The sequence below is a fragment of the Phycodurus eques genome, chromosome 11, assembly GCF_024500275.1.
Source record: "Phycodurus eques isolate BA_2022a chromosome 11, UOR_Pequ_1.1, whole genome shotgun sequence".
Classification (NCBI taxonomy): domain Eukaryota; kingdom Metazoa; phylum Chordata; class Actinopteri; order Syngnathiformes; family Syngnathidae; genus Phycodurus; species Phycodurus eques.
Genome location: NC_084535.1, coordinates 2,287,313 through 2,306,675, shown reverse-complemented (window position 1 = coordinate 2,306,675; position 19,363 = coordinate 2,287,313). Strand labels below are relative to the sequence as shown.

At 42.1% G+C, this 19,363-nt stretch overlaps 2 protein-coding genes across 23 annotated transcripts in view; one reads left to right on the top strand and one right to left on the bottom strand.

The window, feature by feature from the left end:
* Window positions 1-454: 454 nt before the first annotated feature.
* LOC133409943 (pleckstrin homology domain-containing family A member 3-like) lies at window positions 455-18,162 on the top strand. Of its 19 annotated transcripts, none has more exons than XM_061690562.1 (11): window positions 2,465-2,644; window positions 2,869-2,975; window positions 3,672-3,794; window positions 5,107-5,239; window positions 6,446-6,519; window positions 6,658-6,701; window positions 7,822-8,035; window positions 11,299-11,350; window positions 11,957-12,106; window positions 13,755-13,943; window positions 15,971-18,162. In XM_061690562.1, the coding sequence occupies exons 1-11, from the start codon at window positions 2,563-2,565 to the stop codon at window positions 16,036-16,038; spliced, it is 1,236 nt and encodes a 411-aa protein (XP_061546546.1). In that variant the 5' UTR covers window positions 2,465-2,562; the 3' UTR covers window positions 16,039-18,162. The 19 variants fall into 19 exon arrangements, 13 of the variants coding, with proteins under 13 accessions (XP_061546551.1, XP_061546546.1, XP_061546544.1 ...); XM_061690560.1 differs by having other exon boundaries at window positions 6,446-6,701; window positions 11,957-11,994; window positions 12,052-12,106; XM_061690566.1 differs by lacking the exon at window positions 15,971-18,162 and having other exon boundaries at window positions 6,446-6,587; window positions 11,957-11,994; window positions 12,052-12,106; window positions 13,755-13,786.
* nckap1 (NCK-associated protein 1) overlaps window positions 16,043-19,363 on the bottom strand; it is a 29,845-nt gene continuing 26,524 nt past the window's right edge. For all 4 annotated transcript variants that reach the window (XM_061690551.1, XM_061690552.1, XM_061690553.1 and 1 more), the window contains one exon: window positions 16,043-19,237. In XM_061690551.1, coding sequence (XP_061546535.1) covers window positions 19,121-19,237 — 117 coding nt within the window. In that variant the 3' untranslated portion in view covers window positions 16,043-19,120. The remainder of the gene's footprint in view (window positions 19,238-19,363) is intronic.

The following is a 19,363-nucleotide window of genomic DNA, read 5'->3' as shown; positions in this document are numbered from 1 at the left end:
TCCTGATGATGATGATGATGATGATGAGCGTGTGCGGGCCTCAATTAAACGCAGAGCGAGGCGCTCTTCATTCTGGGCGAGTGACGTCTTCAACCCCACGTGTTTGCAGCAGGTGCTTCTGCATCCCTTTTTGAAAACTTTTTCTCATTTTGGGACCTCGCACAACAAAAGATCAACAAAGCGCCAGGCCCGGCAGGCCCTTGTGTCCCCATCCTGCCTCAAAGTCATCAGCCCTTCTATAGTTTTCTTATAAAGGCTCAATGCACTTGTTTATTAAATTAGTTTTGATCAACAAACATGGATTTAAAAATAGACTCAATACATAAATATTAGCGCCAACTATGAATTCGATATCCATCTCGATGTATGAAAGTACATTATGACGTCGTCGCTCATCCAGCACACGCAAAGTGGCGCCGTGGCGCCCTCTTGTGTCGCTGCAGGGTGACGCACGTGACTCCAATCAACACGTCAGAAGCATTTGGTCACAATTTCGTCGTTGGTCTCCGAGCGCAAACGTTTCAACCTTAACAATGCGCGCATTTCTTTGCGTCGGGGATCAAGTTGTTTGTTGCTGTTACTTTTGTTTTGGAGACACGCACGCGCGCGCGTCGTCGCTGAATTCGAGTCATTTTTTTGGGGGGGGGGGATTTGTATTTTTCGAACTTGTCCTCAAGTGAGCGACAAAGCTCACCCAAAAAGCGACGCCATGCCGCCAACCGCATTCCCAGTCGCTCTCCAAACGTGGACTTCTTCGAGAGGGGCAGTAGCCATTGTTGTTGTCATTAGCTGCTAAGCTCGCTAGTTAGCTTTAGCCTGCTAGCAGCTGTCCCAGCAAGATAAACTGAACTACAAAAAATACAAAATAACTAATACGAACATGGAGGGCGTTCTGTACAAATGGACCAATTACATGACCGGTGAGTCAGAGTTCTATCTTGTGTTACTGTACAGTATTGTTTATTTGTGTGTTCAGGTCACGCCAATCAACCTCAATTGTTTATTTTGGAGGGGGGTCAAACTAATGCTGATTGTTACTGTGTAAGAATAACTATGCTAACTAAATGATCAAGCAGAAGCACTACGAATTCATCAAAATGAGCAGTCATGCTCTTAATGTTCGGTGATTTATACAGTATACATACTATACTATACAGTGCAGTACAGTACACCCAAATGTCAACAAGTGACCTTAATATGTCAAGGCATTCCATACAAAGAATTGGCTTAAAAAGACGAGGTGCTTTATGGAGGTTCCTTATTACCACCAATGTGTGACGGAAGTTAAATAAATGGCATTCCCTATCATAAAGATGAGATAAGATGCAAACAATATGTAGTATGCACTGGACACAATTTATATGCAGGTGTATCTGAATGAATTAGTATAGTCGATTTATTTCAGTAGTTCAATTCAAGAAGTGAAATTCACACATTCACACAAGGTCCATGCCGATCTGATTTCTAAAAAAAAAAAGAACTTTCTGATGCAATTTTCCAATTTTCTGCTGCGGAATTTGAGATGTTCGCGTGTGCGTGTCAGGTTGGCAGCCGCGCTGGTTCGTCCTGGCGAACGGCGTCATTTCGTACTACGACAGCGAAGACGACGTCGGCAAAGGAAGCAAAGGCTCCATCAAGATGTCCGTGTGCGACATTAAAGGTTCGCCCGTCGAAAGAGCGGAAGCGATGTACTGCGGCCGACGCCGCTCACCTTTCCCGCTTTTCAGTTCACCCGACCGACGCCACACGCTTGGAGCTGATCATTCCCGGCGAGCAACATTTTTACGTGAGGGCGGTGAACGCAGCAGAGCGACAACGCTGGCTGGTGGCGCTCGGCTCGTCCAAAGCGGGAACCTCGGACGCGCACAAACACAGAGGTACGCGATAGAAGGGCAACTCAAAGCTCACTTTATATGGGGTGGCCTCTTTTGTTTGTTTGTTTGTTTGTTTGTTTTTCCTCACAAAATAAAAAAAATAAAAATTCAGTTTCCCACTGAGTTTATTTTTTTTTTAAAAAGGCAAATAATGACATGTTCCTGTTTTTTTAAAAATTTTTTTTTTTTGGGTCTTCTGGGTTTCAATTTATTTCTCTTGATACCAATAAAAACAAATTTCCCCCACAGAAATATCGTGAATTTCCACTGTGAAACTAAGAGCTTTGAAGGAGCAAAGTTTAGCCTGGGTTGTGAGTGGAAGTTTCCTAGATTCTTCGCCACATTGAATGTGTGTGTGTGTGCTGTAGGTCCGGACTGTCTGAGGACCAAAATGTCTGAGCTTCGTCTCTACTGTGACCTCCTGGTCCAGCAGGTCCAAACCATCCAATCGCAGAGCGGCGCGGACCCCGAGGACGTGCCCACTTCTGAGGTTTCCAATAAAATTAAAGCAACTTCTTTAAAGTTTGTCAAGGGCGTAATATCATTTTGTGTGTGATCGTCAGGCGTCGCTCCTTAGCGCCACCTGCGCCACCTTCGTCAGGACGCTGGAGGAGTGTATGAGCTTAGCGCAGCACAAGCTGGCGCCGCACCTGCAACCTCCTGAAAGGGTCAGACGCACACAGTCCCAATGTCTACCGCACCTCGCGTACAGCAACAGCGTACAAGCGTGACGGATGTCCAAAATGTTTCGTTTCCAGATGAGAAGATCGGTCAGTCACCCCGGAACGTCCACTTCGGACAGGTCCGACCAAACGCGCGCGTTTGCGATTTAACTCTTAATTTGACCATTTTGAAACATTTCTGTTGCCTCTTCACGATCACCCTTCATGGCCTCCATATTTGTTTCCTCCTTTGTCTATGTTTCGTCGCCTTTGTGAATGTTTTTGTGCATGGCGTCGTGGATTCATGCGTGCGTTTGTTTGTTGTTGTTCAGGTGCGGCGTGCTCAAAGAAAGCGCCGGCGGAGGTCAGCGATCCAAGCCGCGGCGCGACCGGGCCGGCTCGGACGGTTCCGTTTACGACACTCTGTCGACGTATAAAGGTGCGAACATGTTTGAATTGGCCTTTCAATAGGGAAAAAAATAAATAAATAAAATATCACGAAAATTCAATTTCAAATTTCTGTTGATTTTCTGCGTTTTCCAAATAAAAGAAAGCAAATGACAATGAAATTATTCAAAACAAAACTTTGCTTTTTTCACAGAAATAGTAGAAATAGTTTAATAGCCCCCCTCCCCCCCCCCCCTAACTTAATATGAAAATAAGTATTTAGCAAAAATGCCAAATGTACATACCTTTGTATGTACACATAGGAGATTGCAACACCTGCTGATTAAGCTGCGGTAATCCTATTCGTCTTTTGCAGAGGATAAAGAACGTATGCCTGTGAGTTTTGTTAAAGTGTGCGTGTGTTTCTACATTGTGCACGTTCAAATATCCTTTGCTTTAAGGGTTATAACTACCGCAACATTGATGCTAGTTTCATTTGCCTGTCAATGGCGTTTTGCATCGTGTGCTAGCTTTATGCTAACGGACTTTCGTCGGACAGTTACGTGGTTTGCTTGAATACACAAAATGTAATTCTCCTTGTCGTATGTTTAATTGACCGTCAACTTTTTTTTAACAAGTGTTCACTATCTGCCAAACCCGCCGTGAAATTAGCTGCCGCCATGGAGGGACGACCCTTGTAAATCGGCCACGCAACTTAGCAAAGATGAAAATGCCCTGCGTGTTCCAGGTTTGCTGGCGAACCTCAGCGGCGACTCGTCGCGCATCCCCGAGGAGCGAGGGGGCGGGGCCAGTCCGAAGACCACGCCCACGGACACGGACACAGACCTGTCCATCTGAAGGTCACATAAAGGTCGGAAGGCGTCACTTGGACGGCGGACGCCGCGAATGTATTTCTCGATCTCTGCGGAACCAACCATTTGCAAACGAGCACTTTGGACGTATTTAGAGTAATTTATTTCTATTTGCCTCTGGAACTCAGAACTTGAATTCCCGTGAAGGCGAGCTGGACCAAAATGGCCGCTTTCTTTGACACCCCCCCCCCTCTCCGCCCGCACTACAATGTGAACACGAGCCGCCATTTTTTTGTTGCGATGGTCACGGCTTCAATGTTTCTGCTGCCTTCAAAGACAATTGCTGTGTTTTGGGGGTGACCTACCTCCCGTTTTTCGCAAAACCCCCGATTGTTTTCCGTATTTAATCCCACTTAAGCCCGCGCTTATTAGCATTTTTTGATTGAGCGAGTTATGTTTGCCCACTTGAGAGTTTCCATTTTTATTCTGATGAAGATAACAAAAGACACCTCGTACTCCTATTGACCCGGTAGATTTGAACAAATGAATCAATGCTAATGTTGACTGTGTTGCATCGCGTTCAGAGCACTTTATTTCAAATCTACACGTTCCGGCAGCACTGCACAACGGCCGAGCCACGAAATAGCGGCCGGCGAGTGATTCCCAACACGGCCGACGTGAAAGTGGTGCAATGCATGACGGTACTTGTAGGCAGCAGCTTCATTCATTTCCTGCTGCTTGTGCACTTTAGCGGTAAAAGCCCTTTTGGGAGGGATTGTGTTGCCTCTGTCGTCACGGCAACCAACTCGGCGTTCAAGCCGGTGGTTTTAAAAGACAAATTGCACTGAAGCGCCTAAAAATAATCTGCTTCAAAAACAAGAATTGTTTTTTTTTTTCTCCCCTGGATGCTATGAGAAGATGACCCGCATAATAAAGTAAATGCATACATTATATTTTATTTCTGATTCCTTTTTCTTGCAGTTTTTCAAAGTAGTTCATTTACCTTGTCTCCATTCTTATTATTTAAGAGCTTTTTTTGAGTTGTATGCCGTATATAATTCATACAACCCAATTTAGTGAAAAATGAATGTCATTTTGAATTAGTATAATAAAAAGAAAAATCCTGCGGGGCGTCCCCCAAAATGTACCAGTTGTTTCGACTGTTTTCCTGCATGCCGTTCAATTGTTGCAAATCACTTTCTTAATTTATGTCAAACGCCTAAATTCAGACAAAATCCGGAAAAGTGAAAAGATTTTTGAGGACACAATGTACAAACGAGCGAACGACAGGAAGACGGATTGAAGGACACATTGCGCCTTTTGTATGAAATGCTATGAGGCTGGTTTGTGTGTGTGTGTGTGTGTTTACAGAAAGAAGGCGCGTGTGTGTGGTTTGGATTTTTGTGGTTTTTGTCTTTTGATGGGGAAGCGCCGCCCACAAAGCCTTCGGTGCCGGATGCGGCGGGAGCTGAGCAGGACGCCGACGCGACGCCTCACGAACGAGGTCAGTTCACACTCGCGCACGCTTGGTCAAAAAAAAAAAATCTCTTTTAGTTGGGGAGTTCAAAAACACACTCGACATTAAAATATCTGTATAATATTTTCTTTTTCAATGTGTATCATTTTGACAATTTAGTGTACAGCAAACAACCCAACTTCGCCATCGCTCGAATCTAGAATATTTGCTTAACGAGCCATGCAAATCATTTCTAATGATGCAGAAATTGGGCAGGAATTTGCCCAATTGTGCCCCAAAAGTGTCGAATCAATCTATAATGCACGAGTACTGAAATAATGGACTTTTGGATCTTATTCTAAGTTATGGAGATGTTACTTATATGGCGCACGCCACGCCACGCACGCGTCACTTTTAAATGTCGGCATGACTTGAAACATTTTTTTATGGACTTGCGATCACATCAGCGCATTCATATGTCATGAGTGCTTGTGCGTGTGAGTCAAGTATCTGACAAAAGCAAAGGATTTGTTTCAAGTAAGTCGCGACCTCGGGGATTGCAAACATTGGACGTTCAAGTTCGCTTCCGAGAAAGCACATGCATTTGTAACATGTTCAGCTGTTTTGTGTGCGTGCGTGTAGGTTTTCTTTCTTTCTTTCTTTCTGGGTCGGTCCTGAGTACATGTCGTGAATTGCGGTGCCAGTTTAACAGGTTGTGAGGCGCAGCGGAAGATGTCCTCAAGTCACGGGCGTCGAACTCCGGTCTTGTCAGGGGCCACATCTTGGGTCGACATCGCGACCGCGTGCCTTTCGGTGTCCTCATCCGGATCTTTCCTCATCATGTTACATCCGCCAAATTGGTCTCGCGAGCTAGGACAAAGTTAGGGAAATCATCAGGCTGTGCGCTTTTGCCGTCAAGTGAACCTGTTCGCTTTATTTGATCAATTCCTGACAAATAGCTCCAAAATCCCCCCCAAAAAAAAAGGTCATTTAGAGCATTTATTTTGCAAGAAGAAGAAAATAATAATAGAAAAAAAAAAGGTCGAAATACAACAAAAGCTCCTGTTTTGGCATTTGCAGACCTGTGAATATTGAATTGAATTTAAAATCAGATGTGATGGAAACTAGTGACAACCAATTATGACTAACTGTTGTTCAACTTGGTGAAAATGTGGTGCTGAGCTTCCGTCAAAGTGACGAAAAACAAATCCTCGGAAAATAATGTTTCGTTGCGTTCGGCACCTGTCGCTTAAGGTTTGTCAAAGACGACGACGACGACGATGTTGACATTGCCGATGACGACGATGCGAAAGCAAACATTGCGTCAGGTGTGTTTGAAAAGCGAGCTGGCGCTCAGAGATGGACGCGGCGGCGAGCGGACGACAAGCGCTCAACGGTCAGTTTTCGACTCCGCATTTCGATGTCTTTTTTGTGTGTTTTGTGTTTTTGTCCAACTTTGTGTGCAGGAGGCGCCGAGGAGCCACCCGCGGCACGTCCGAAGCCGCCCGAGGTAACGGCATCGCAAAACATTTGCCGCGCCGCGGCTTCTCCCAACATTCAAATATAGTAGAGTAGTAGGCATACGTGTTCATTGAACACAACGTTGCGCTTAAATATAGGTCATAGGTGTGTATATGTATAAAATGTAGCTAGGTGAAAAACTTCCAATGAAATGTAGTGCACGTCAATTAAATAGAAATTGTAATTTGGTAAATGTTTGAAAACGGCTAAAGATGAAATGCTAATATTGTACTGTATTTAAAAGTTAAATACAACTGAAGTGTGCGAATGAAATGCGGCGTACTTGAAACGTTGACGATTGACTGCACTGGATTGCTGTCCGTGTCATTCTGGTAGATGTTACAAGTCTTGTACATTTGATCTGTGTTTAAGTTCGGGACTTCTTCGCGTACTGTTGTATTTGGAATTCGAGTCAATGGACCTTTTTTTTTAAGTAACTTTATAAAATAATAATCATAATACATTTTCCAGTATACAAGTAAGTTTGCAATACTAAAAATACAATACAAATACAATAAAAAATAGAGTAAAATGACTCTCACTTTTTTCATAATAAACATGATTTCTTTTTTTATGTAATTTTAACTAAATTTTATTTCATGACAGGCTTATTAACCGTAATGAAAACAAATAGATAAAATGTTCAAATTAGAATACATGTTTTTATTGTTACAACTCAACTCTCCTTCACTTAAATGTATTCATTTTATGAAATTAATTAGAAATAAAGCTAAAAAGGAGAATACATGCATTAAGCTATTTTACATTTTCTGTTCACTTTATTGACTAAAATTGAATAAAAGTATGGATATTACTTGAAAATTTGAATTAATGATTTCTTTATATTAAGTATAAACACACATTGAGCATATTTGTCCTTATTTACCGAAATAACTGCTTCGTTCATGATGATCAAATCGGTCATCAATCCGGCTGCGGCTCACCTGCGACCCGAGAGACGATAAGCACTCGAGAAAAATAGATGGAGGAATATCCAAAGGCTCAATAAAAGAAAGACAATGAGAAATTGCTCACGGATCTCAACGCTGAGGTTCAACACGCCACGGCAGTGGAAAAAGAAGTTAACCGCGCCTTTGCTTGCGGCGCAGGCTCCGGAGTCGCTGGGTCTGTCTCGCTGCGCGGGTTGCTTCAAGCGGCAAAAACACGCCGTCAAGTCAGCGGGAAGCTCAGAGGACCGCCGACGGTCGTCATCTTCCAGCGAAGACGACGACGACGACGCGCCTGCAGGGGGAGCCGGCGAGCAGGAGGGGATCCGCGCTCACCGGCAGAACGAGACGGGAGACGCGACGAACGGCCGGCAAGGTGACCGCCGCCCCGCGCCGCGCGGACCCAAATTGCGCTCGCGATGCGATCGGCACGCGTGGGGGGGGAAAAAAAAAAGCACAACGGGAGTTTCGGGTTATCGCCTTCGACTTTCCGCACGTGACGATTGTTCTCATTATTATTGTCGTGGTTTTGACTTGTTTAACTGTCTCCATTGGAATAGGGTTTTTTTTCTACACTTTCTTTTTTTGCGTCTTCAATTTTGACATTTTTGAAAATGGCAAAACCTTTTAGAAATGAAAAATAAATCCCACTCTAAATTCGTCATACTTTCTATACTAAGAAAACAATGTAACATTAATAAAACAAAAATGAACTTAACAAGGCTTAAAAATAAAACAAAATACTACTCTAAAAAACTACTCTACTTTTGTCATTTTCCATTTTGACATTTCATTTTTTTTTGGTCTTTAGAAAATAAAAAGATATTTTAAATCTATTATTTGGATTATTTTTTATTCCAACTTCACATTATACATTTGCAAAATTATTTTAAAAAATGTCAAGACATATTCAACATAAAAGCAGTTGTTTGCATTTTTCATGTTTTAATGTCAAAAGCCTTTTGAAAATAATAAAAAAAAAACATTTACATTAAGAAAGTTTGAAAAATTTCAAAAGGAAATAAAGACTAAAAAAAGATCATTTGTTCCCCAAACAATTAAAAACAATATTTTTAAAAAAATGTTTTGTCCTTTTCAATTTTGAATTACATTTTTTTATGTCAAAATCTTTTGAAAATAAAGTCTAAAAAAAATAAAAAGTCGAAAAAACCATGCAGACCACTTTTTATATCTTATTTAAAAAAAAAAAATTTAAACTGCAAAAAAAATGTCAAAGCATGATCAAATGAAAAACTCTCTTTCATTTTCCATTTTTAAAAAGTCAAAATCTTTCATTTGAAATCGAAACAAATGAACAAATTTCACAATGAAAAAGAAAAACGCTTTGGGTTTGGAGTTTGCGGCACAGTCAAGCGTTCCCTTTCGCCCTCCTTCAGCTCGCGCTCGAGTCCGCTCTTCACCGGCGGGGGGCGCCGGCCGAGACGCCGAAGCGTAAGGTGGCGTTACCGCGGCAACAGAGGAGCCCCCATCCCCGTCGATGATCGCAAAGCTGACCGTCTGTTTTCTGAAGACGCTCATTAAATGGTAAAAGCGATTGCAAGCGACGCTTCTTTGTCACTTTTGCCGACAATTCAACGGGAGAGAGCCTCATGATGTTGTTGCAGTACACCAGAGGGATCTGCGAGCGGCAGTGCGCACAATGGCGGGCAGCGAAATAAATGGCGTTACTTCTGAGATATCAATGGCTGTGTACGAATTTGTGAACGTGTCTTTACCGTTGTTGTGATTGCGCAAAGACGAGCGCGACGAGTTGAATGATAATTAGGAAGGCGAACGCACGTCAATTATGAAAGTCACAGGATTTTGGTTGATGTCTTTTGATGTCCCGTTACGAATGTGTATTCGTCGCGCCAGCGCCTATTGCTCCGTCAGAGGCGTCGTTATCATTGATCAGGATTTCCCCCCGTTCGTGTTTTAGAAATCGTGTTGTTCAGATTACATTTGCATGAAATTAGTGTATTTCTTAATTGGCCGTTATGACCTCACATTTTCAATCATCAGTCACTTTGAAAATAGGACTTCAAGCAGCGCTGTTTGAGCATGGGAGACATTTACGCGGAGAAAGCCAAGGCGGCGTAGCAAAAGTGCTAAAGTAGCGCCTTTGCCGTCACATTGGTGACCAAATAAAAGCCGCATTGACGGCACTCGTGTGAACATTAGTGTGTTCGGTAATGGACCGGGGGCCCAGACCACGCCCTCTTCACCACACACACACACACACACACACGTGCGCGCGCACACGCTTTCTGCCTCTGTCCTTCTTTGTTTGTTTGCGCGAGCGTCGGACTGCGATGGAGCCGAGCAGTCCCAAGAAGATCCAGTTCGACGTCCCGCCGCTGCAGGGACACTTGGACCCTCAGGCCGCCGAACACGTGAGTGGGCCGCACGTCGCTCTCGACCGGGAATGTGTGTACGTGTGTGTGCGCGCGCGTGGGGTGTCACATTTCTCCACCGGCAACACTGCATATATATTTTAAAAAAAAACAAAAAAAACATAGACACACTTGCAACATGGGCGAGTGGCGTCCATTTCAAAATCGCAGTGGACGTTGTCGAAGGTGGATTTTGCGTGGCTTTCGCAAACCGCTTTCAACTGGTCGCCATTCGGTGGTCAACACCATGAAGATGATGATGATGGAAAAATGACATCATCATGTCAAAGTGTTGTGTTTGTGTCCTCCTAAATGTAAACATAAACATTTTGTTTGCCTTTCGAGCGGAAGATTTGGAGACTGCAAATGTTGTCGAGATTAGTGGTCAGACATTCGCAATTTGTTCAATATTTCACTGTTGCTTGTTTTTGGAGGGTTAAATACTACAAACGATGTCGACTTTGTTTATGTTTATCTATGACGATATGTGTCATAGATGTGTGTGTAAGTGATATATTTATATAATAAACACTAAGCCATATATATGTATTTAAAATGAATTGATATAAATACATTTTGATATGACTGTTAAGGTCAGACACAAGACAGCTTTAAATACAATTTATGGCAGTTTAAATGTACATCAATATATAATTTCATATCCTGAAATATATTTCAATATACATGTACTGAAATATATTTTAATACAGAAGTCTATGATTTAATATTAATTTTATTCACACGTCAAATACAAAAAGACTTCTCCACTTTTTTTTTTTTTTTTTTTAATCACAGCAGTTAAATCAAACAACCAATGAGTGACTGTTGCTGTTGTTGCTGTTGTCGGACAATTTTTTAAATATTTATACAAATAGTTTTCTTCAATCTTTATTTAACAATAAATCAAATGCAGCAATATTGTAATATATGTAAACACGAGCACTTTTGCTTGCAAGGTCCTTTTTTTTTTTTTTTCCCCTCCACTTCCTGTTGGGCCTCTTTGACTTCCTGTCCACCCATGTTGGCTCTTGCAATGTATTAAATCATTCCAATAAACACGTACGTAGACGTTTGTCAAGAAATCCTTATAGCTCCGTTTTTTTTTTGGGGGGGGGGGGTTTGTAAATATTAACACTTTAACTCTAACACTATGTCCTGTGTGTTTGTGTGCCAGTTTGAGTCGCTGTTGATTGTTTTATGACACAGTTAACATTTGTGTGTGTGTGTTCTTTATTTTCTTTTCCAGATACGCCGCAGACGCCCGACGCCTGCAACTCTGCAAATATACAGGCAACCTGGTAACACACACACACACACAAATCACCTACGTACAAGTCATTAGCGCTTTGGCAACACTGTTTGTGTCAATAAAGAACCTTTTGACTCTGAATGTGTGTGTGTGGGGGGGGGTGGGGGGGGAGCTCTATAATGGAACCTTTATTAGATTTGAGCTACAGCATTTGGGAAGTGATGTCAGTCAGTGTGAAGACTAGACTGACGGACGCTGAGCTGGCATGGTGTGTGCGTGCGTGCGTGCGTGCGCGTGTGTGTGCGCGAGACTGATGGAGCGGTGGGCTGCGTTCCATTGAGTGAGCTCAGCTCAGCGAGTTTGTCGCGTGAGAAGCGTCCAAACAACGTCAAGTGTACGCTGGAGGAGGTCGCCGAGTATATTGGAGTGAATGTAAAACAAAGTCTATAGAGCACAAAACAAAATCAGTGTCAGGGAAAGCCTACTGGAACAGCTCAACTTCATTTGGGATGCATCAGATTTTCCAGGTTATAGGGCAAATTAGTAACAAAAAAAAAAAAAAAAAGGGGGGTTGAAATAATCTGTTGCTCTCATTTAAAAAAAAAAACATGTTTTAATTCAAAATCTCTGTGTTGCCGTTTTGTGTCTCGTGCAGAAGTTGGAGATCAGAACAACACGAGCGGAGGCTCTCAGGTTTGTACGCGGACACGCACACGCAGCAATTTGTGTCGTAACTTGCGTGTTTGTCAGTCTGTAGATGGCGCTCAGAGGAAGCAAAGCACTTTGGCCCCGCCCACTATGAAAGGTAAACCCATTCTTTAATTGGGTATCAAATTTTGCGCCATATCATGTGTAAAATGTGTCTTGGTGTAACAATTTAGGTCCTTGATCATCATGAATTCACGTGTAACATTTGAGCAACAATTTGGGAACCGCACGGCGCCCCAGTGGCTAGCTCAATTGCCTCACGGTCCGAAGGTTTGGGGTTTGAATCTCGACTTCCTGTGCGGAGTTTGCATGTTTGAAGAAATCAAAAGAACGCAAGTACAACTAAAAACAAAAAATGACTTTTGATACTCGAATTGCAGCACTTTCAGGGACGTCGTACAAGACAGCGCGCGCACGCACGCGCACACACACACACGCGCGCACGTTTTTGTGATGCAGCGTGTCTACGACGACGACGACGACAACAAACGTTTGTGAGTGCGCGGCTTTCTTACAGCGAGGCAGGAAGCGACCGCCTTAAAAGCTTTTCTTCTATTGATCCACTAAGCTTGCCAGCTCCTAAGAGCTCCACCGGCAGCGTTGGCGCACCCAAAGCGTCGCAAGCAGGATTTGTGCCGCGCAGAACGCCACCAGCATGTTGCAGTCGAGAGCAAAGGTTTTTATTTATTGTTTAGTCGTGAGCACAGCACTGGATTGGCCGTCTTTCTGCGTTTTTTTTTTTTTTTTTTTATAACAGCATTGCACATAATTCATCATTAAAACAGCTCGTTCAAATCCGATTTGATTTCATGCCGTTTTGATGCAAGTTGTATTTTAGCGATTTTCTGTGTAAATGTAATTCTGTAAATTGTAAATGTAATTCTCTAAATTGATTTAGATGCACATTTTAATTCTATTTAATGTTATTTAATTTGTTAACTGAATTGACTTACAAATGATTGTATGTACATTTTATTCCAATGTATTTATTCTGAAGCACATTGAAATTTAATGACATTTTGATGCGAATTGTATTTTCTAAGCAAATTTAATTCAAATAAATCTATTCTCTGGTGCAAATTTTAAAATGTATTGAGATCTATTTAATTTAATGTAATTATTTGCACGTTGTAAATTTTATTTGATGCTAATTGTATTGAATTCATTTTCAATTTAATGTATTTTTGGATGCACATTTAAACTTATTCAATGTAATTCATTTCATGAATTAAACGTTTTAAGCTGCTTTTTATGCAAATTGTATTTAATCTATTTGTGTTGCAGATCTTGTTAAATTTAATTTATTGTTTAATATAATTTTAAAATCTCTTTATTTTTTAAACGGCTTAAAAAATGTAATTAAATAAAAAAACTACAAAGTCTTTTTTTCTGCAAATTTATTTTAATCTACAATATGTGATTCAAGGCAGGTGAGCGAATACTTTTGGCAATAGAGTGTTTTTTTTCCTGCTGAAATGTTTTAATGTACTTTGGATTATAACAGTTTTTCTATGCATATTTAATTCAATTTGTTCTATTTTCTGACAATTAATTACATGTCATTAAATTGCATTTTAGTGGACTTTTGATGCAAATTCACTTGTATCTAATTTTGCCGCATATTGTTATTTCATTTGTGTCTGATGCATAAGCGGTGTGGAAAATGGATGGATGAAACATTTTGAATTGAATTGAATTTGATTAAATTCGAGAGGCTGATGAGGCACCGTTGTTATCCTCCTCAGATCTTCACGTGAGGGCGGGGCCACACTCCGCAGGGGGGCCGGACTGTCAATTGAGTCCAATCTCAGCGCAGCTCTGTGACGGCTCCTGCCCGTGGACCAATCGGAACGGGCTGGACGAAGCCAATGGGAATGAGGCGGGGCTTTTAGCCAATCAGGAGAGAGGCCTGGCACAGAGCCGAAGCTCAGGTGGTAAATTGTGTTATTCAATATTTTTAGGGCCTTTTCGTGAGCAAAACATTATATATGTGTGCGTATGTATATATATATATATATATATATATATAAAAACTTCTGATGTTTCCGTGACTTTAAAAAAGCCTTTGTGACCGTGTCTAATTATTGACACAATATTTTCACTGACTGGGCATAATGAGCATCCTTCAACTTGGAGGAAAAAGAGGGAAGCTTGCAAGTGTGAGAACACCATCCCAACTGTGAAATACCGGGGTGGCAGCAGCATGTTGTGGCGCAGCAAGTGTGCGAGCAAGGCGGCCTACAAACTCGGCTCAGTTACATCGGTTCTGTCAGGAGGAATGGGCCAACGTTGTTTGAATTGAAAAGAAACGTGGGGAGTGTGGAGGCCATATTTGCATTTCTGTCATTCATCCAAGCGCGACAATGGAACTTGTGCCCCCAAAGTTGAAAGCACTCAAAATAGAAAATGTTGGTTCTAATTGGTTGAGAGATGTGTCCCACAAGACGTTTGACTCGATAGTTTTATCGTCTTGAGTGTGACATGAAGAAGGCTCGAATGACTTCGAATGACTAACTTCTTTCTCGCTTGTTTTCCGTATCCTCTCCTTTCTTCCTATTCGTCAGATGTGTCATGCGAGTCCCAAAAAGAAGTTTCCAGTCCCGACTCGATCTCTCGGTAGCCGCTGTCGCCGCCGCTCCTCCTCCTCAGTCTCCTCTCCCTCTTCCTCGTGTCCACGCCGCCGCATTAACTCACTGCTCGGCAACAACGACAAGCGCACTGCACAATCTGATGGAAGCTGACGTGAACGCACGCGACATGGCTGTCAATAAAAATCTGTTATTAAATGCCAAGCGGACCTTGTGAGATGTGTTACTTGACTTCTTAGTGGCTAAAAGCATCTTTCTGGATCTCCTTTGATAAGGTCTTTAAATGAGGCACAATTATGCTCATGTTTTAAACCCTCGTGCCATCCTCTGTTTTTTTTCTTTTGTTTTTTTAAATCGACATTTTTCTGTTGTTTTTTTTTAACCCTATAATCGAATGGTCTTTTTGGCTGTGCTGTAAGCTTGTGGAAGGACATTTCTGAAATCCAGCGTCTTTTCCACTCTTGACTTGTTTTGAATCATCTGCACACCACCACAACAACAACGCACCTGTGAAATCATCATACATCGTTTTTTTGCCCCCCCCCCAATAAATCACTTGGTACAACTTCAGACTTGATCAGAACTGCTGTACCAAACATTAAATCAACTTGAGGATTTTAGCCCTTTAAATGTCAGTTTTATGAGTGTGTGTGTGTGTCTTTCAGCATGATTGCACATCATAAACCAGTTTATTTTCTCCTTTATTATGTTTTCATATGTACACGATAAATTTCATTTCTTTAATAGAGCACATGCAACAAAAATATCGTGGGCTTTTTTTTTGTGTGTGCGGGGGCGGGGGAGGGGGATTTGCGATATAAGTGATCGGAGTTGCGCGCGTGTGGTTTTTGCCACTTTGTATATAAAATAATGTGGATAAATTCGATTTTCTTTCAGTTTTGTTGCTCATCTTGGACATGTGCAAGACTCATCACCAATTACGTGTATGATTTTTCTTGTGATTTTATTTTGGAAGAAATGACCAATTGTGGTGACCTCATTCACCAGGCCCGCCCGGACGGGTGTCATCAAGGGTGGGGCAGGAGACAAAGGGAGTGGTTGGCTTCAAAGGGAGTGGTTGGCTGTTTGAAGCACTCAGTTTGTACATGGATGCCTGATCCTCGTCTCGTCATCGTTTTAGAAGCGTTGACACACATATTATAATTCCACAGCAGTTTGCGTGTGCGCGTTTTTGACACAAATACGTCCAAAGGGTTACGTACATTCGAGGAGGGCTTGTACAAGGGTTAAACGAGTTGCATTCAGTGACACAAATGAAGAACGATTGACAAGTGAGCTGGATGCGAAAACGTGTACGTTTGACCTCGGCCACGACGCTATTAGGCTAAATAACGATACGTTTCTTTTTGCAGGCAGGCTTGAATCTTGTGTGCCCGAAGAGGAAGAAGAGGAAGAGGACATCAAGCATCAGAACGAATAATACATTGTTGTTGTTTTTTTACTATTTTGAATCAAACCTACAAGGGTACTGCAGCACCCTCTAGAGGATGGTGGCTGATCATGCACATGAACAACTAATTGCAAATAGTCGCACGAAATAACCAGTAACGAAAAGGTTAGCATTTTATATTTGCCCACAGCAACAATCGAGTTTAAAAAAACACACACAATTAAAATAAGAGCATCCGGCAAGAGTGTCGGTGTAACGGCGCACCTTCATTTGGGCTTTGGAAAAAAAATCATCTTTAAACTGTTGCGCTGTCATCGGTGGAACTGAAAACTGCGCGATTGCTTTACGGGCTCGACTAATTGGTGGAGCAGCTCGTTACACGGTTTTAATTGTGGGAAAAAAAAATGCTAATTTCCCCACAAATCTAATTTCAAATTACACTATCATGGTTCCCAAATGTCAAAATTGCAAACTTCTTCCACATCCTAATTTCAAGATTTAAAAGTCACAAAGAATTAATTAATTGATGACATTTCAATTCATAGATGTGTATAATTCTGACTCTTTATATGCCAAATGATTTCCTCCATGTTGTCAATGCGATTGGCCGGCGACCAGTTCAGGGTCGGCTGGGATAGACGCCACCACGCCCGAGACCCGCGTGAGGAGAACAGGTTCGGAAAACGAAGGAAGAGATGAAGGAAACACAAAGTCTGCATTTAGTTGAGTCCGTCTTGAAACCCTAACCCTAATTTGATACCCTATTCCTCTTTTTAAATCCTCATTTGAAAACCCTAACCTGCAACCCTAAACACGTCTTGATACCCTAATTTAAACCCCTAACCCTGTTTTTTAAACACAAATTTGAAACCCTACCCGTTTTAAAACCCTAACCCTGTCCTTGAGACCCTAATTAAAAAGCCCAACCCCGTTTTTAAACCCTAACCTGGTCTTTCAACCCAAATATTTAACCCTAAACTTGTCTTGAAACCCTAATTTAAAACACTAACCCAGTTTTGAAACCCTAACCTGGTTTTTAATCCCAAATTTGAAACCCTTAACATGTCTTGAAACCCCAACTTAAAACCCTAACCCGGTTTAAAACCCTACTTTTAAACCATAATCCTGTCTTGAAACCCTAACCCCGTCTTGAAACAAACTGGAAACCATAACCGTTTTTAAACTCTACTTTGACACCCTAACCCTGTCTTGTTACCCTCATTTAAAACCCTAACCTGTTTTTTAACACACACATTTGAAAACCTACTTTGAAACCGTAACCTTGTTTTAATGCCCTAATTGAAAGGCCTAACCGTTTTGAAAGTAGGGTTTAAAGACCCTAACCCTGTCTTTTGGTTTGTTTTAGAAATTAGAGCTGTCGTAAGAGTGTTGAAAACATGACTATTTTCCAGACCTGTAAATTTATGAAATCGAAATTCCACACTTTCATAGAAACTCAAACGTCAGACTCGTGCTGAGGGCGCCCCCTGCTGGCACATTTCATGTACTGTAGTGAGGTGAGCTCATTCGGAGGCCGCAAAGCAAAGCAAAGGGCAGAAGTGCTTATCCCGGTTAGGGTCGCGGGGCGCCGGAGCCCATCCCAGCTGACTTCGGGCGAAAGGCGGACTACGCCCCGAACCGGTCGCCAGTCAGTCAAGTCCGTCGCAGGGCACATACGGACGCGGACAACCATTGGCGCCGTCACCGAGTGGGAACCGAACCCACGCGTCGGTGGCGAGAGTCCACGCAGACAAAAACGAAGAGATGTTCACTTGTACTTTATTAACCGTCATTGACAGCAGCCGAGGGCTTCCTGGCCTTTTTTCACTGCACTGTGTTACAGAACGCATGAGCCCCGCCCGATCCCACCCTTGCTTCCCTTCCCTCTCTCACACAAACATTATGTAGTGTTGCTCACACATTTGGCAAATTTGTAAAAGTAAGAAAACGTAAAAACAGACCAGTTGAGTTCACATCAAAAACTTGTTGCTGCTGTTGTTTGAACGCACAACGAGCTTCCGGTTATCACTAGCTAGAAAAGAACAAATCACCATGTTACAAGTGTATGCGCACCAGTTTGCCTTTTTGCTATGAAATGATTCGACTGTCCGCGTCATGAATGGAAAATGTACACAAAGAGCAAGCAAACGTCAGCTGCCCTCCTTCGAGCAAAAAGGAAAAAAAACATCAAGAAAATCATCCAAATCCGTCACCGGCGCTCAAATAGTTTAGTGTCAACGCAATATATATACTGTATATTTATATATACTATTTATTTATAATTTTTTTCGTCCTTTCATAACAAACAAATGCTCAGGTTTGTTAAGTGTTGCCGTGGTTACGATGCCCTTAGCAACAGCATCATCAAAAAAACAAAAAGGAATTCAAACACAAAAAATGTAGACACTGATCCCCAACTTCATCCAGCTAGTGTGTATGTGTCACATGTTGGTCAGCCATCTTATGTACTTGTGTGTACGTTTTTTTTTTTGTGTGTTTTTTTACTTGGTAGTAGTACATACATTGAACCCCCACATCTTCGTGTTTCTGCATTTGCAAATTCATGTATTTGCAAATGTTTTTGTTTTTTTTAGACCCTATCCTTTGTTATTTGCTGAAAAAAACAACACACCCCTTTGCCAAAGCAACAAAAGGAGTGCTTTTCCACCACCTTTGTACCAAAGAACTATGTTGAAGTGAGTTGAGAGTGTGGGGAGCAGATTTTCTTTCGCCATTCGCACCGGGGTTTTCCCGTCCTCCCCGAAACGTTGTGTGGGATCGGGAATGAGCCCTGCTGTCAATTGTGAAAATCTGCAAGGTATTGATGCACGCCCAGAAAGGTTCAGAACTTCCTATCAATGCCACAAGATGGCGCCAAAGCACTACTTTTCCATTAGACAGGGCTTAGGTGTGATATTGTGGCATTTTAAGATGTTTGGAGTTTAGTTTTTCAGCGAATAACAATGGATTGTTTTCCCCAAAAATTTCAAGTAGTGAATGGTGAATAAGTGGAGGAACTCTGTCATGTGTCAAGGCGTGTTTTAGTGCACTGTCAGTTGTGCGTCTACACAGGAAGCAGACGGCAGGGGTGTGTGTGTGTGTGTGTGTGTGTTCATGCGTTGGCGCTGATGCTCTGCTTGTAGACAGCGTGGTAGGCGTTACGCAGGAGCACGTATGGGAAGCAGGATTCCAGCAGGTCCATGGTCAGGAAGGGGGACTCCTGCACAATCTGCCCACACAATCACAAATAACCACAATCGTTGTTCACCTTTTTATTGAATTTTGGGCTATTTCCAGTTTTCAAAAACATGTCACAACACAAAATGGTGTTGTTTCGTGGGGTCATGGTATTTAA

What these genes read in the sequence shown, in the direction of transcription:
- LOC133409943 (XM_061690555.1), top strand. Translation starts at nt 2,563, where the DNA reads ATGTCTACCGCACCTCGCGTACAGCAACAGCGTACAAGCGTGACGGAT. An exon ending in CGCGACGCCTCACGAACGAG is followed by an intron (nt 5,240 to 6,445) that starts GTCAGTTCACAC and finishes CTGTCGCTTAAG; the next exon opens with GTTTGTCAAAGACGACGACG. An exon ending in CGCGACGAACGGCCGGCAAG is followed by an intron (nt 8,036 to 11,298) that starts GTGACCGCCGCC and finishes TTTCTTTTCCAG; the next exon opens with ATACGCCGCAGACGCCCGAC.